Below are 18027 nucleotides of genomic sequence, written 5' to 3'. Positions count from 1 at the left end.
AAAAATGCTTGGTTGTGTGACTTCACAGTTGTGCTGGTGTGACTGCTGTGGTGGTGATGGGCTCAGTGTTTCTGCAGGGTCTGTGAGGGCAGCCCCAGTGCTGTTTTCAGGAAAATACTGCCTTCAGGTCTCTAGGAGAGGTACAGAGGAGCTAGTACCTGTGAAACACATCCTGTTGGCTCTTGTTGGCTGGACCACCATGAATTATGGCCCCAAGAGCTAAGGAGACACTGCCAGTTTGTCTTTCAGACAAATGAACAGTGCTGATTTATATTCTGCTTGGTATATCAAGCATTAAAATCTCACCAGAAAATATAAAGATGTTGGGGAAGTGAGTGGCTGTACATATTACATAATAAATAATAGTAAAAAAGAGCAGAAATTCAGCATTCTCCACAATCTAACAGTATCACACCTAATCCTCTGCCTTAAGCTGAACAAAAGTCTTCTTTGATATTGGTGGGGTGTTTTCCTGGAAAATACAGAATTCTTGAGTCCCCGTTTCAGGAGCACAGAAAAAGAAGTGTAATTTATTTCCATGTTTACAAGGCTAACACATGTTATAATCCTGTAGAACAACAAGCAGTTATTTCAGAGAGTGTTATTTTTTCAGTGATGTTCTTGTTGTATTATGTAGCTCTTCAGAGCCCCGGGAATCACTCCCCTTCACCAAAGAATTCAGTGAGCCTCAAACACATGTTCAGAGGCTTTGTTGAATCGGGGGCCTCAGGGTTTGATCTTGCAAATGCTTTCTTCCAGGCATGTTTCTGAACTACCACAAGGCATTCTTTAGACTTCAGCAAATCTAACCACAACAGTGAATGCAATGCTTGTCACAAATTGTCTGCAGGATTGGGTCCCACGTGGCTGGAAAGAACTGCTAAACATTTTGTTTGCTAAAGACCGGGCTGAAGGGGCGTCGTGGGCGGGTTCCAGAGGAGGAGGTTTGATAGCAAAGCCCAAGTGGGCTCCTGCCTCCAAAAGCAGAGACCACGCAAGTCACCTCGCTCGGTAGGAGAAAAATACAACAGAGCCCGCAAGCACCACCAGGCTTTAGATTCAGAGCTGTGAATCACAGAATAATTTAGGTTCAGAGCAGTCTCAGGAGGTCTCTGGTCCAAGGAGGGCCAACTTCAAAGTTAGAGCCAGCTTCAAAGTTGGAGCATGTTGCTCAGGGTCATGTTCAGCTGCGTTCTGGATATTTCCAGGGATGGAGGCAGCCTGTTTGCAGGTGTCCCTTAGCCTCTCTCACTCCCTTTGCCTTTTAGGATCATGGTGTTTATGGGCTTTTTTAATTGGTCCAACTTTCCTTTGACTAAATGGCACAAGGCTCTCAAGACACTTTGCACTAGTGCCTGTAATAAAATTAAACCTCTTTTTATTTTTTTTGTCTTGCTTTTGTTTTTCCTCCTTCTTTCCTCTCTAATCAGATAACCGTGGATCAATCTGCTCTGCCAGGGAGGAGGGGTGCGGGGGAAGGAAGGAGGGAGGCAGGGAAGAAAACTGTGTGGTCTCACTGTCAGGCTGTCCTGGCCTTCTCCAAGCACAAAGCCGAGTAACAGAAAACAGAGAAGATTAATAGCATTTTCTTCCTGCAACATGCTGAAGAGCGACAGTGAGATTAATTAATTAATTAATGGAAGCATCTGGCAGTGCTCCTTGTTTTAAGTTCTGCAGCACTCTCGTCCTTCCCCATTGTGAAATTTATCATCTCTACCTTTTCTTCCCCCCCCCACCTCCAGACGCTTCCTGTAGTGGATTTTGCATATTTTTATCTTTTCCACACAGAATTTGGTCCCACGGGGAAAGTTTCACTTTGCCTTTTGATTAGTAGGAGACAGGTGATTCAAAGCCATGTCCGTGTGACTGATGCACCCCTCTCCTACCTCTGGGCTGCTTTCCTTTCACCTTGCTCCTGATCCCTCCCGGGATAACAGATTTTTGCGGTTACCGCGGATCTCAGCCAAGTTCAACCCGACGTGTCCTGTGTAAAACAGACCCCATTTGTAAGAGTTATGATTCGCAGTGGTGGGAACCCAGGGCTTAGCACTTGATCCATTCCCAGCGGAGTGCTGAGAAATGGGTGTCTGAGGCACAGCTGAGCACCTTGTCCTTGGCGTGCACTCTCCCACACACCAGCACTGCACACCCAGATATATGTGGGACATTGAAAAAGAGCCCAGCTTTCATTTGCATTCCTTTTGTGGAGTGGGATGTGCATTATGCATTGATTTAGCTCACCAGTGCTGAAGAAAGAGAAGGATATAATAAAAAAGATGCAGAGATCAATAAAAAGGGAGGGAGGGGGAGAGAAAGTAATATGAAAAGAGATGAGTAAAGACTGATAGACACATTGAAACACAGCTGGGAAGTAGCTCCCAGAAGAACTTCTATCTCCCCTTAAGTTTGCCAGGTAATTTATAGGGGCTTCAGTCACATCTTATTGGTGTTGTTATTGCTATACTTTATCTCCTTTGCTTATAAGGGACTCTTGGCTAAAGCCTTTTTATAGCAAAACAGGGCAGAGCTTCCACTGACTTCCAGATGGGAGTGGTCACCCTGAAGAATGGGAATGTTTCAGGTTAGACACACATCTCAGTGGTGTGTGGGATCAGGGCCTCAGGGATATAAAATACAAAGAAAAGACACAGAGCAGAGGCAAAGAGAAAATAAATATATCTAGCTCTTGAATTTACCACCAATTTCTGGCATGCTCGAAACATTAGTCACCAGTGGTTGTTCAGGGAGAAGTATGATTTTAATTTGACAATGATCCTTAAACACCTTTTCTTTTGCTCCTGCTTGGCTGCAAATGTTTTTCTGCTACCTTACAAATCTGGATCTGTCTTCCTCCTCCTCAGAGGCCTCTCCCTCCAGCTGTGAGCCTTACCTTTGTGAGAGCTCTATCCTTTACCTCTCCCATTATCCATAAATTAAGCATAGCACTTTCCCCTGATCTTATTGTTTGGCGGGCTGCATTGCATTCAGGGAAATGATTAATATTCATGAGCTTGCTATCTCTGTTTGGTGCATAATCCTCTGGGGAAATTGCAGTGTTAAATGAGTGACACAAACCTAATTTTATATGTCTTTTCTTTCCTTTCTTTCTTTTTCCTTTTTTCCCTTTCTGACAGAGAAGTAATGTGCTTAAAATAAATTGATGGATGACCATCCATATTCATTGTGGGCATGCTTTGAGAGCGCTCCCATCCTCTCCCCCTCCCTTCCTCATACTACTGCACAGGAACACAGCTTTGGCTGCCCAAACCGTGGCCCCATGCAGCAGCTAATGGTGATTTTGCCTTCTTTCACCAGCATTAAATAGGCCTTGGCTGACCCTGCCGAGGGCTTTCAGTAGAACAACAGCATGGGAGAAACAGAGCCACCTTGCAAGAGAAACTCAGCATCTCCCAGGGCATCAATAAGGTGAAAGCATTGACCAAGGAGCTTGGGAAAGAGAGTTGCTGTTGTTAAAGCAGCTGAGGTTCTATAGCAGAATTTCATGGCAAATAGTCATGAATTTACTGGCCGGGGTTATTCAGATGATATTTGTGTGACTCCTTCAGCTTAAGGCAAATACTTTGAAGCTGACTGTTTCCTGCAGCTTGCAGAAGTGTGGCTGCATGTTCTGAAATGTCTAAGCACTCATTTGGCAAGTTAGTAATCACAGAATCCTCGTAAAGTCTCTTAAAGTGATTTTCAGACTGTCATCATTAATAGTGCAATCCTAGGAAGGCCAGCTGAGCCACAGAGCAGAGAGAGCAGACATCTCAGGCAGCAAAATACAAAGGACAGATGCTTTTTTGTGGGGGAGAATGTGGGTTGGAGTGGTATTTGCCTGCATTTTTCCCTAGGCCAGTGACTCCAACCCAGCTCAATCCAGCTTTAGTTTTTAGGACACAGCTACAATGAGAGTTCTCCAGCAGGAGAACTACTCTTCTACTTGTTGCATCCCTCACACTTTACTCTCTGTGGATCTGAGAGGCTTGCACAGCTGGTCATACTCCCTTTCGGAGAGAATCCTTTGTGATTTAACAACAACTGTTCTCAGAGGATGAGGCTGAGCACAAGTCCTTCCTTTGCAGTAACATCCAACCATATGCACAAACAAGCACTTTGTTTTCCCTGGGGAATGGCACCTCTGGGTTTTTACTCTTGTGTTCCTCCTCCCAAACAAGTGTGCCAGGTGTCTCAAAGGGCCACGCTGGCCACCTTTCTCATGGTCATAACGGTTACTCCCTTGTGTGGCAGAAACCTCAAGACTTCCAGTTGAACAGTTTCCAAGTTGAGCTGATAAATCTGCATAATATCAAAATCAAAGGAAACAAGGTGAGATAGGAAGAGAACAAATGTGTTAGTGCTCTTACAACAATACCTAGTTGCCAGGGCTTGGGGAGGGCTATGCTGAGTCCTGTTGGCCATGCCTGGTTGCCAGGGTCAGGGATGGCTCTGTTGGGTCCTGTTGGTCATTGCTGGTTACCAGGGTTGGGGAGGGCTCTGTTGGGTCCTGTTGGTCATTCCTCGTTACCAGGGTTGGGGATGGCTCTGTTGGGTCCTGTTGGTCATTGCTGGTTACCAGGGTTGGGGAGGGTTCTATTGGGTCCTGTTGGTCATTCCTGGTTACCAGGGTTGGGGAGGGCTCTGTTGGGTCCTGTTGGTCATTCCTGGTTACCAGGGTTGGGGAGGGCTCTGTTGGGTCCTGTTGGTCATTCCTGGTTACCAGTGTTGGGGAGGGTTCTATTGGGTCCTGTTGGTCATTCCTCGTTACCAGGGTTGGGGAGGGCTCTGTTGGTTCCTGTTGGTCATTCCTGATTACCAGGGCTGGGAATGACCACTTTGGCAGTGATAGCTCAGACAAGGTCTTGCTACCACCACCAGCCATGGGAAATATCCTTTCTCTTAAGTGACAAAGACTCATGTTCTTGGAGGTGAAATATCAAATTTCAGTGCCAGGCTCTGCGAGGGAATTGTAATTGTATCTGTCTGCAGCAGGCAGATCAATTGCATAATTCTGGTGCTCCGACTGCTGTATCATAGCGAGGAGCCGAGTCCCACCACACAAAGAAAGCCAGTCACGCCCAGGAATGCATTTCCACAAGCAGCTGAATTACCAGGGAGCCGCGCTCCGCAAAGGCATTATCCCTGCCTGCTCTGCTCAGGAGATGCTCAGACATGATTGTCATATTCCACGGAAAAAAAACCTCCTGCGAGGCCCCTGGATGTTCCGCAGTAGATTGCAACACCCACGCTGCCTTCATTCCCAAGGTGTCTGTTTTATTTCATTGAAGGAAGACGTCACCATTTATTGATATGTGACTTTATTCTGAAAGGTCTGCCCAAGCTCCATGTAATGGTTTTCCTCCTTTCAATCAGAACATCCAGGAAGGAAAGTAACTCTTGAATATTTTACTGTAGCAGGAAATATCTCTGTCTCTGCCTTCTTCAATATTAAAGAAGAGATTAGCAGATATCCTGGAAGCAGGCCATGTTATTCACTCTCTTCCCACTGAAGCCAAAGGTGAAACTCCCATAGAAATAAATGGAGCAGGTTCTGCGGTCACTCAGCCGCCAAGTTCATGTGATCTGCAGTGGAATTATTTCCCTTTTTGTGACAGAAACCTCTGGATACATTTCTCCTCCTCTGTGTGAACATAAACACCAGTGCTGGAGATGCCGATTAAGTGACGTGGTGGTAAAACCCTGCTTCTGCAGAAGCTGCTGACTTTGGTGAGCCTGGGGTTTGGCCTTTGCTATGCCTGAAAGCCTGCTCACCTCTGGACAGACCTTTCAGGGGTTAAAATGCAAATTTTGTTCTGTTCCAAGAATTTGTTACTCTGAGACAATGCTTCTGCATTTTTGTCCCCACCCCCCCCATACAATTTTTTTCTTTTTTTCTTTTCTGAACAAATAGTTATGTGGCATGAGGCTTGTTATAGTTGGAAACATCCCTATGTAAACAGCTGAACTTAAAAATACTCCTTTTTTTTTTTTTGTCTGGCCTTTTAAAAAAATGGTGGTTACCGCACAAAAGAAGACTATGCCGATGCCAATCACCGTGTCCTGGCTGAAAACAGGAAACTGCCCCCAGTGTCAGTCCCCAGCACTTTGACAACCCTGCTCAGACATTCAAAGTCTAATTTGAGGATGTGCCCTATGCGATGAATTGGATCTCTTTATCTCTCTTTTTTTCTTTATTTCATGAGGTGGAATGCTGCCTATCACAGATAAGTGTATGTCCTGCATGTCTGCCTGCTGGTCTATCAGGCTTCACTCGTTTTGCTGATGATTTTCCAGCTTCTCCTCAAACTGGTAAAGGAGATGGGGAGTTACCTGCTTATCCAGACCAGACTGCTCTGGTCAGTGCTTCCCAGTGCTCTCTAAACCATCTGTGTTATCTCAGGCATCCTTTTATTTCTGAACCCCAGAGGAGGGATCTGTATTTCAGTACAAAAAGTTGCATCTTGCACTGTGCTAAGACAGCTTAGGAAGCAAGGAGAGATGGAGTTTGCATAATTTTCTGGTGCAACACCCAAGAGCCCCAAGACTATTTTGGATCTTAAAGCCTGACTTCAGGAGTTAGCAAAACAGGTCTTGCCAATTTGTTTCCTCAAGTCACACTTCTCCAGGTTGATGCTGCCACAGAGCCTCTTTCAGGGTTTCCCAGATGTCACAGAAATCTTTGCTGAATTGGAGACTGCCTTTTCCCAAAACAAGGGCAAGACAAGAACTTTGGTTTGGCCCTAAAGTTTTTCTGCCTTCAGTAAGAACTTTCTAAGGGAAAAAGGGCTCGGGCTGCCTGAATGAAAATGTGTTCCCCGAGTTCAGCTCAGCATCCTCCAGCATCTGCTGTCAATCCCCCAGAGATGCTCTCTCCTGCTGCCAGGTGCTATGCCTCCAGACATTTTACTGTTCTAGATTTAAGCTGGATTTCCAGGCAACTGCTATTTAATTTTTTGAAGCCATTTCTTCCTTGAGGACAAATCAGATATCATTTATGTTCCCTTCTTCCATATCTCCTTCAAATCAGATTCATCTTTGGAGTGCAAAGTCCACAGTGTTGATGAACACAGTCCATGGTGCAGGTCATGCATGACCAGTCCCTGACCATCACCAGGTCTTGGGAGCCTCTAGACCTCTGTAGAGACAAAAATTAGCTCATGTTGCCAAGACCATGGATGCATTTAGTGCCACAGTAATTAAGAAGAGAACAGAAAAAGTATTTTGCATCATTATAGGAATAAAGCCATTACTACTCATTCCTAGAAATACACCACTCCTGACACTGTCCTCTCTGGCTCTGAGCCTGTAGGACTCTATGAATATAACTGAGCTCTGTTCCCACCACTGAAGAAAGGGGAAAAGCCTGTTAGTTTTTATTTTGTGAGGGCAGTTGTAGGAAGAAACAATCTGGTTGTTCTTTGCTTTGCTCATGAAAAGGTAAAGCTCAACATGAAACCTGCCAGTCATCCAAGACCACCGCCAGAATCCGCAGTCAGAGCTGATGCCCAACACCTGAAGGAAGAACCTCTGCTAGTTTTTGGCAGCCCACACAGTGATGCACCACATTTAGCTGTTGAGGGTTGGTCCTGCCCTTATGTCTGGGAAGGATTTAATAACCCTGTTTGCCATCACTCAGAATTGGGAAGCCCACTGGCAGGAAAGGTCTTCCCCTCTTCCCACCAGCACTCTCCTCAATGCAGAGCACTGCACACGGTGTCATGAGTCAATAGTGAGACCAACAGATCTTCCTTAAAAGTAACCAGGGTTGTAAAGCCAGTTTCTCTCATCATTTTTCAGAGCACACAAAGGTGAGTGGGTGCCTCATCTCTCAGCTTCTGTGCACAGTGCTGTCCCATGGATGTAGTGGCTCTCCAGGGCCAGCACAGCTCCAGGGCTCATGACAGTGCAGTTCAGCAGGACTTGGTTAATCATTTAGGCAGCCCCTATTTAATTCAGACATCTCAGGCTCTCCTTTCGGTTCCTCCCTCGGGTTTTGCAGACTCTGAGCAGACAGATTTATTGGGGTCTTAGGCATAATCAGGAACAAATTAGCCTCTGTTAGGATCACACACTGTCCTGGATCACAGCTATTCAAAGGCTGCTTTCCCCTCCATGTGAGTATGAATTAAGTCATCGGGCTGAAGTAGGCCTTGAGTATTCTTTTATCCCAAACACATGATCTTATCAGAAGCCCATTACGTTTATCATCGCATTAGGAGGGAGCATTTGGAGCCAGTGCAGGAGTATGTTGCTCTATAAATGTTGTGCTTACTTCAGTGCCTGTCGTGAAAAGAAGCCAGTGCTTTGGGAAGGCTGGGAAACACTGTCTAAATGCATGTGCCTAAAATTAGGCTGTGAGTTTGTGGGTATGTGTTTGCATGGGGGGTGGCTGAGTCGGGGATGTGTAAAGGGAGCGCCCGTACGTTTGTGTGTCAGTGTTTCTGTCAGCGTGGGTGTGCAGCAGGGTGGTGATGTTTCACTGTACGTGTGCATATCTGACTGTGCATATGTTTATAGGCTGAAGGTCAGGCCTTTTTAACAGCGTAGGTATTTTCCTTTCATCCCCCCACCCCCCTCCTTTTTACAGAAATAAGCCTCTTTTCATCAAATGACAAAGAAATTATTTTTTTCCAAAAATGCATATTTGCATCTGTTTGGCATTTGTTTTTGAGGATTTTTGATTGCTGACCTCAGTCTTTTTACGGCTGAATATTTCTCAGAGATTTCTGTTGGGCCTCTCACTCAAACTGGGACATAGTGGGTAAGCCAATCAATTGTATCCTACTCTCCTGACACCTGACTTATGCCTTGATGTGGGAGAGGAGCAGGACAGGAGATACAGAAGGATAAGGTGAAGGAACCAAGAGTTTGTCTCCATGGCCATCACAGTGACATTCTCGTTCCACCCATTCCTTGAGCTGGCCAGACTCGGGGCATGGCTCTCCCAGGGATGAATGAGCCCCATGGGGGTAGCACTGCTTGGTTGCCTTAGGGTCCATCAGCACATCCACCCAGACACCCCAGGTGCCATTGTCATCTCTTGCCTGGGAAACACTCCCCCAAGCCCTCCTCTGAGCTCTTTGAGGGGTGGGATATATGTTTGGGGGCTCCCAGACAAATGAAGATGTTAAGATGTGACATGTAAGGGCAAGAAATTTGGCCACCCTGGAAATATTCATTCAGGACTGCACCCATACAGCTGAAACACTTCCAGACTTGTGCTCCTTTTCACCAGCTCAGAGGTCTGGCCTGTCAAATACACAGTTCCCTACATTTATCCATGTACAGAAGTTGTCCACAGAGGCTGTGATGAAATCAAACCATAATGACATATTTCCCTGATAGACTTCCCTATTCTTTCAAAGCCACCTTCTCTTAAAGACCTGGAATCTTGCACAGGAGGAAAAGGAGTGAAAGTAATTAAATAACTGAATAGCAATAAACTGATGTTTTCTGGCTCATGATGGTATTTCACTGTGTAAACCAGGAGAAAAGCAGGGGATTTAGTAGATTGGAAGTAGCTCAAAATTGAGCAGCCCTTGGATTTTCTGACACCTAGCTCATGATAGTCCAGTGCTACCAGCAGGATTCTCCTTAGGGATCCTTTCCATCAGTCCAGCTAGAAGCTCTGGCTAATTTCCTACCATTTTTTCAACAGGCTTATTTGCCAGACGAAAATACAACAGGCTGTCAGAACTGGATATCTCTGGGGACTGGCAATGATAATACAATACAAAATAGGATACCAACAGGTCAAAGGTTTCCATTTCACAGAGTACTCTAATGACTGAAAGTCATTATTGCTATGCAGTCTGTTTGAAAAGAGTAGATGGATCTTAGTTCAGTTTTTAATGGGCCAGTGTTACAGAAACAACCTCAAAAATTTGGCATCTTTGTTGGCAGTCTCATTAGAGAAGCCACAGAATAAATGGGCAAGGATAATAAAGTCTCCTGCTGCTTTTGATCCTTTCAGGTCAAATCTGAGTCATGTTGGTTGAAGCTGTGTGTTTATGTGGCAAACTCACCCTCACACTGTGTGTACTGTATCTGCCTTGGATAAACAGATCTGTTTGGCCCTTTGGTCACTACAACTGTGAACTTGGCAGTTTTCACTATCTCTACAGCCACAGTTGCTGTTGTTGTTGTTGATTTGCAGATATCTTTTAAAAACAAAAAGGGAAACATTTTAGACCAAATCCTCTGCTGGCATTTTTCCATCCCAGCTGGTGGAATTATGCCAACACCCACATTTGCCTCTCTCTGTATTTTCTATCTCTGCTTTCTTCTGTGTCTTTAAAAAGGAGATAGATGAAAATAAGCAGAACCCCCCTAACATTGGGAAATAGCTTCAGGGAATTGCCCAATACAAATGTTGTCTATTGTTGTTTGGCTTTATTTAAATCACCTTGGTATGACCTAGAAGTGGTCAATATCACTTCTAGGTCATTGACCACTTCCATGCTTCCATGTTTCCACCTCCCAGTGACCTGACACAGCAGATACATGACCACTGATGGTATCAGGTCCTAAAAACTACCCTGCAGACACGTGTAGTTTGTTTTCTCTGTTTCCCCTGGCAGATGAACCCAGCAGGTGCTATTTCCACGATGGTGATGGAGTCTGTGAGGAATTTGAGCAAATGACCAGCATCAAAGACTGTGGCGTTTACACTCCCAAAGGCTTCCTGGATCAGTGGGCTTCCAACGTCTCTGTCTCACACCACAGTGACCAGCAGTGCCCAGGGTGGGTGGTCATTGGTCAGCCAGCAGCAACCCAGGTAAGGACAGCCTGTTCCTCTTCCTCTCCTGGAAGCCCAGCAAGGACCAATGCTCTCAGGTGGAGCTCACTGGGCAGCATTCAGGAGTGCTGCTACCCCTGCCTGTTCAATTGTTTCTTCACCAAGGATGGCCCCTGGCAGCAACTTCTCTCTTTCTGAGCCTGATTAGTAGTGACGAGTTGAAATTCAGTCCCAGTCACCCAACTGGAACTGGCTGAAGTTGTGGCTGGGTTGATTCAATGAGCTGTGCAGGAGTCACCTCTCCCAACCATCATCACCACAGACATAGACGGGCTCTTCACAGCAAGCACAGGGAACGAGCTTGTGGCAATGAGTTCTGAAGGCTAATGTCGAATAATACAAAAGAGTGTTCTTTCTTTTTTAATAGTTTTGTGTTTTCTGCCTCCCAGTTCCATAAAAGCACCCTATTGTTCTATTCTGAGAAAGGTCCTGTCCATTCCCAAAGCCATTCATTAGCTTTAACCCCCTTCTCCTATGTCTCCTTTGTAACATAAACAGCTCCAGTTACCATAACTTTACCTTTTGTCTCTTTGAGAGAATTAGATCCAAATGAGTTCAAAAAAACATTAGATAGATGTCTGGAAAACAGAGCTGTACATGATGCCGATACAACAGTTCAGATGCAACCTGATTTGGGAAAGCTCACATTGCTTGTTGATGATTTCTAGAGGGAAAGACTCTTCATGTATAAGAGCTGCTTTGTATATTCCTCCTTCAGCCCCCACTGTTGTCCCTTACTAGAGACACAGAACTTATCACACTAATCAACTTTGGCTGACTTCTGGTTGGATGCAGAAAAGTTTTTCTAAGAATCTAATTATCCAAGAGGTGTCTTGAGTGGGCAGTGCAGAGAGGAGTGCCGTGTCACAGATATGACAAGCAGATCTCTCTGTGAATAGTAAATGCTAAGCATTTCCAGTTGGCTTGCAAGAGAAAACATCTTTATGCAAGAGACTTGGCCTTGCTCACATCGCACAAGTCTGTAACAAATTAATGACCAGGTCAGTTCTAAATGCACAAAGCGTGGTTAGCTGGCAGAGAATCAAGACAGAATCCCAAGCCTAGTATTGACTTTTTGTCATGGTCTCATTTATTATTTTGCACTGTAAAAGGAACTTTCCTCTGGACCCTTGCTTGTGCCTTCACAACTCCTTTCTCATTCAAGATCCCTGTGCAGACCAAAGGCCAGTGGCTCCAGTTCAGGTGCTGCTTTTTGGGCATGTCCCCAGGCATTCTGTCCCTGTGCAGCTGCTCCAGAGCTGCCCTGATTTTCTCTGAAGCACTGGTAGGAGCTCAGCCACACCACACAGTAGGTAACACATAGTCCTGTGGTGGAAAAACCACCACCATGCACACACACAACAGAAAGCCCTGCTGTGTAGACACAACTCAGGCATGTTTGTTGTACCCAGATGAGATGAAGTTGTTACAGCCTTGTTTAAGGAAAAAAAAAAAAAAAAAAGTGGCAAAAAAAAAAAAAAAAAGCTGTTGTATTTATAGGCAGAGCAGTGGCGTATCACACACTGGCAGAGTGAATGGGAACATGCCTCCTGTTATTGCCTGGCCCCTGGCGAGATAACAGTGTGCTATTTACTTCCAGCAAAAAGAATTGTTGCTTTAGCTCAGCTGGTCCTATTACACCAGTTTGAGTGCATGGGGTTCATTGACCTTTTTAATCATATAGATGATGGGAAAGTTTTTGTTTCCCCCAGGAACAAGACAGTTGTCTTGGGAAAGCACCTGACTTGTCACACTGGAGAGGTTAGGTGGGGCAGCAGGTCATCAGTCTGTTAGGTTGTGGAGATGAAAATTAACCTAAGATCTCCTCTAATCGCTGCATGTAATGATCACTGGTGTGTAAACATGTTTGGCTTCATTATCTGCACAAGCACTGAGCCTTAGGGGTTTTCTGTATTGATGAAAAGAGCACCTTTCCTCACCCAGATACCTTTCAGAGTAGGTTGTGTGCTTGTTGGTCTTGTGCAAACTTTTCATGTTGTTGCTGGGTAGCTTCCTGATTAATCAGAGTGGCATTTGTGTTGGCTTCTCATCAGGAATGCCATGAAAGATATGTTTGAGTGCAGTGCCCAGCAATATACAGAATACATAAGCTGCCTGTTTGTCAGCCATCCCCGCCTCTCATCATTGCCCCAGCGTTCTCAAGGCGCTTTAAAACATTTTAAGCATGTCCTGACTTAAAATGTTTCTCATCCTTAGATATCTCAACACCAGGTTCTCTGCATGACTGTCATAGTTCTGTCAAGGCTTTTTCTGAGGAGTTTGCATCCCAAGTTGGTTGGTCATCGTGGTATCTCTCAGCAATATCTGCCCATGTGCCTTGTTTACCTGTTGGGGGATTGCTGATAAGCACAAGCTGGAGAGCACTTTCTTGTTATTGTAGGGCTGTTTCTGTGACCTCTTTGCTCAGTTCACTGCAGACATTGCCCATGTCTGCAGCTGGCTTTTCCTTGGATACTTAGTTATTAGTTTGCGATGGCTCTTACATCACTTGTTAGTGTGAGGCTGACGACTGGCAACATAGTAAGGGAGATAAAAAAGAAAGTTCGCAGCATAAGATTTGTTTTGAACAATAAAACGCTTACAAAGAATGACACAGTCTTGGCGAAGAGATACAGATTTGAAAAATGGAAAGGTCAAACAGCCCCCCCTTTAAACAATCGCCCTTTCTGCAGAAGCAAGACTGAGAGACAGCCACTTCTACTTTCCTGGCAGCCACCCTTCAGTGCTGATTAAGAAATATTCTCAGTACTGACAGCATCATATTCAGAGCCAAAGAGGGCCAGTCAGCAACATTGCACCAGCACAGAAATGCAAACACCAATGCAGGGTAATTTTGCAGTTTGATTTCTAATCTCGTGTCTTCCACAGACCTGGAAGCAGATGCTGCTCCCTACCTGTTGTCAGCTGCAGGAGGAATTCAGCAATAAGGGCTTTACTCACTCTTGAGCTGTTTTTATTTTTCCTCTTTCTTCTGCTGTGAGTTTGCAAACAGCCTCTCCTTGCACATCAGTTTTCTTTTGCCACAGTTTATGCTGGGTGAGTGCATTAGCTCCTCTTAGTCTCTCTTGCTGGAGTCAGTTGCATTGAGCAGGGAGGATTTGGATATTTTGCTAAGGCCTCTGAAGGAAACCTCTGACAAACCTATTCCAGGAGGGATGCACCAGCTGGGGTGAGCAGAGCACAGGCAGATGAGTGCAGGCTGATCACAGGACACTGGAGATGCCATTTTTTCCTTTCTCCTTGCTGGTGGCACTCCTGCTTTTGGAGAACTGATTGACCTGAAGCTTCCCTTTGGGCCTTTACAACAGAGAGTTATGGGAAGGGACTAATGGGTCTTTAGGTGGCTGATTCTTGACCCTCTGACTCCTGTCACAGCCATGTGTGCTCAGGACTTGGCTGTTGGTGTGGGTTGGTGATTTAGAGGGACAGTCCTCCAGGAACTGCCTTTTGTTGTATTTCCTCCCAGCTGTGCAGAAATTGTTTAGATCTAGTAACCATACGTGTATACATATATATATATATATATATATATATATATACATATAACTTTTTTTTGCCCTATGCCATTGTTTGAGCTGGATTTTCCAGTGTATGGAAAAAGCCACACAGCTCAGGCACAGTTAACTGAATGGGGACTCTTTCCCAAGGCTGCTGGGCACAGACAGATCCTGGGATTCGTTTTCATTCCCGGACTAAAGAACACACCCTGTTCTCTTCTGGGTACCCCACAGGGGCTTCTATGGAGTAAGAAGTTGTGGAAGAGGATTCTTATTACATCTTTCCCACAAACAGAGGCCCCCTCCTGCCCCATTACCATTCCCACAATTGCACTCATCCAGACTTGCTGCAGCAAACCTTCCACCAGCAGCAAAGATGTCTAGAATTGCAGTATGTCTGGAATAGCCCACAAAAGGAGAAGACAGGAGCACAAAAATATCCTGACTACTAAAAGAAATAACATGGTAGAGCAAGGGCTCCAAGAGTGGTAAGAAAATACCATAAGAAAATTAAAGAGAAATATGATGAAGTTCTCTGCCGTGCAGTTTTATTCTGTCTAATAAATATAATGCTGAAGATAATTCCCCAAAGATCCAGCAGAGCCAGCAAATAGAGTAATCTTGAGCAGGAGAGGAAAGAGAGGAAACCTGCAACTTTTAATGGAGAAGCCATTCCTTTCCTTTGGGGTGATCTTGCTGAGAAGAGGGAGGGTGTCTGTCTGTCGGCTCTGCAAGTGGCCCTTTTTGAACTTCCCAATTCACAGCCAAGTCCTGTTGCTCTTCAACGGTAAGAGTTTTGTTGTGGTTGGAGGGATAAAAAATACCCATTTTTAATAAGATGATTTGCTTTGCAAATGTCTTTGTTATTTATAGCTGAGCCAGACTTTGAACCACTAAGCTCTGGAGGATGAGGGCAGAATCCCACTAAGCAAAACCATTAATGGAGGAACCATGAGTGATCAGAGACCAGTTCTGGAAAAAGATGAACTGGACACTGTGCACAGGCTGTCACAGGAGGAATGTAGGTTTGCTCTATGCGGCTGAGCTCATTTCCAGTACTGGCTGATCCACTAAAGGGCTTCAGCTTAGGTTACACAGTCTCCCAGTCTAAAGTTAGTTCCAGGGGTCCAAAATTTTGTCTTCATTTCCCTTGGAAACTACAGACCAGCCAATTTGGTCTTTTGCCTGAAGCTGAAGAGCTGCGTCATGAGCCTGGCCCTGACTGTCAGGCAAATTCAGGCTGGAATGCTCCTTCCCTCCTTCCTTGGATTAAGTGATGATATTTTTCTTTCTTTCTTTTTTTTTTTTTTTTTTTTTCTCAATGTGCAGTGATTAATTAAGCCTTATCACAGCCACATTGCTTGGTTTCTGTTCTGTTTAATGGAGGTGGAAATGGGAGGATGGAAAGGTAAAGCTACTGTTTGATGATTAGACCTCAAAATCCTTCAGAGACATTGCAGGCACTGGGAATTACTGAGCCTAAACCTCCCAAGGACTAGGAAGTTCAGGATGTCTTGAAAGGGAAATGTTCCCATCTTGGATAAAAAGAAAACTGTTCAGGGCTTGCTGAGAGTTGCTGCCTGGGAGCAGAGCCCTGGAGGGGTTTGAGGTCATTAAATCTGCATTTTAGCTCTGTCAGCCCCCTCACATCATCCTGTTTGTGAATTAATCAGTCCTGATCCTAGCACAGTTTGGCTGTTCATTCCCAGTACAAAGGGACTGGAAAACTGTCCCACCATCTCCTTGCTTTAGTGGCTGGGAACATTGCTTTCCACCTGACTTGCCGGGAAAGTTGAATTCTGCAACCTTTCTGCCAAAGGAACTCCACTGCTCCTTATTTGTACGTTTGTTTGCTGCTCTGCCTCATTGGAGGAGGTGGTCCATGCCAAGGGTCCGAGGTGAGGGATGCTACAAGGATGTGTCACATACCATCAGTGCCATGACTTAGGAATGATCTCAGCATTCTGGGGCGTTAAATGAAATGAGAAATGGGATTTCTAGGTAGGCTGGCTTGGAAAAGGCTCATTTGCAGAGAGTTGGCTGAGGAAGAGCGTTACCCTGAAAGTCAGTTCAGAGCTGGCTGGAGGATGCTGCCCCTCACCTGCTTGCCTGCTCCCAGCCAGGACAGACAGGGATCCCCTCCACCCCCATGGCTTCCAGTGCTCCTCTGCTCCTGGTTGGAGTAAAGCTCAGACCCCATGGCTGATGTTGTAGCCTCTGGCTGATTTGTGTAAGGGGAGGATGGAGAGAACACAATGAGATGTCAGAGGAGATTCCAAGCAATTTTGACAAACACTCAAGGGATTATTTTTTTTTTTTATTTCCACTCCCTTCCCCCCTTGGTTTTTAGAATAATTTTTCAAGAGCACATATGCAAGTCATCTAAGGGAAACAGAACAGTGAGTACCAGGGGCTGGTACACTGTGTTCCCTTTGTGTACTGTAGAGAAAATAGATAAAAGAAACAAAGAATGATGCAGAGAGCAAAGCAGCCAACCGTACTCTCAGAGAGGTTCAATCTGACTTTTTCAGAGATGAAGGTCAAACCAAAAATTCTCAGGTGCCGGAAATTGGTCCCATCTTCCTAGAACCAAGAGAGATTTACCACTAATGAAACAAGAGCAGAATTCCATGCCATTTGTTGTTTCTAGAAGCAAAAAGAAAGGCAAGAAAGGAATATTGTCTTGGGCAGCAATAGGGATTATGTGCTTCTTTAGGAAGTAAATTACCATTTTATGATCATATCTGCTGTACACCCAGCCACCCACCCAGATTAGAGGCATCAATAGAGAACAGCTTGGACCCCCCTGGCACTGGCGAGCCGGGCAGCCGGACCCCCCGACAGAGGCGCAGCTCATTAACATGCACTCCTCTGAAAGGAGACCCCCCCCTCCTCGGCCCTTGCCCCTCAACCTGCCACTCTCCCCGTCTGCTGCTGCTGCTCACAAGCCTTGGGATGCAGAGCATGTCCAGCCGTGAGCGTGGGATAGCTCCCCTGCATCCCATCCAGGTTGTTTGTCTTGGGTCCCTCTCCATTCAGAGCAGAATGATTTTGCATAAATGCATCGACACGTCTGCTTTGTTCATGCATGAAGGGTTCTGGGCATTTCTCATCCCACCCCCGCCCCGCCGTCTTCCCCCTGCTCCCTGGCATGTGGCTTCACTAGCTTTTCCATGATTTCCCTGTGCAACAGCAAATAAACCTGCCTGAAGCAGTGCCAGGCGACACAGCACAGTTAAAAATGCCCAGATAGATCTAAACCAAGCAATGAGAGAAGGGGATGGAAAAGGGTGCAAGAGCAAAGCCATAATGGCTTTTACACTGTAATTTGGTTTCATGTTCTGCACAAGGAAACATGTCAAATATGTAAACAGAGCTCTCCAGGGTTGTAACGTAGCTACAAAACCACGGATGTACAGGCAGGCAGGGTGCTGCTCTCCAGCAGAACGGAATGCCATCCCCAAAACCACACGGTCATTTCTTTAAGCTGAAAGTAAACTTTCTCATGCCAGGAGCAAAGAATTTATTTTTTTCTTGTAAATGAAGGATTGTCTTCACCACTTGTTTGGAGTACCGTGGGCACTTTAGCCCACATTGTCATAAGACACCTCATATTTTGAATGCCAATGAATTTCAGGGTGACCATCTTAAGATGCCTCTAAAAGGCATGGTTTTGGAGGATGGTATTTACCCAGTACTGTCCTAAAAGTG

At 45.4% G+C, this 18027-nt stretch overlaps 1 protein-coding gene and 1 long non-coding RNA gene across 2 annotated transcripts in view; one reads left to right on the top strand and one right to left on the bottom strand.

The window, feature by feature from the left end:
• Positions 1-18027, top strand: part of PAPPA (pappalysin 1) — a 173869-nt gene that overhangs the window by 93318 nt on the left and 62524 nt on the right. Inside the window, exon 10 of the mRNA XM_053962175.1 lies at positions 10581-10777. Within this exon, the coding sequence (XP_053818150.1) occupies positions 10581-10777 (197 nt within the window). The remainder of the gene's footprint in view (positions 1-10580; positions 10778-18027) is intronic.
• On the bottom strand, positions 1359-5523 carry LOC128798536 (uncharacterized). The gene is made up of 2 exons (XR_008434449.1): positions 4376-5523; positions 1359-1984 (listed from the first exon to the last, which is right to left on the bottom strand). It is a non-coding gene; the product is annotated as an uncharacterized LOC128798536 (long non-coding RNA).

The sequence above is a fragment of the Vidua chalybeata genome, chromosome 21 (genome assembly GCF_026979565.1).
Source record: "Vidua chalybeata isolate OUT-0048 chromosome 21, bVidCha1 merged haplotype, whole genome shotgun sequence".
Classification (NCBI taxonomy): domain Eukaryota; kingdom Metazoa; phylum Chordata; class Aves; order Passeriformes; family Viduidae; genus Vidua; species Vidua chalybeata.
The sequence above is the reverse complement of the archived record's forward strand: the minus strand, read 5'-3'. Positions and strand labels throughout refer to the sequence as shown.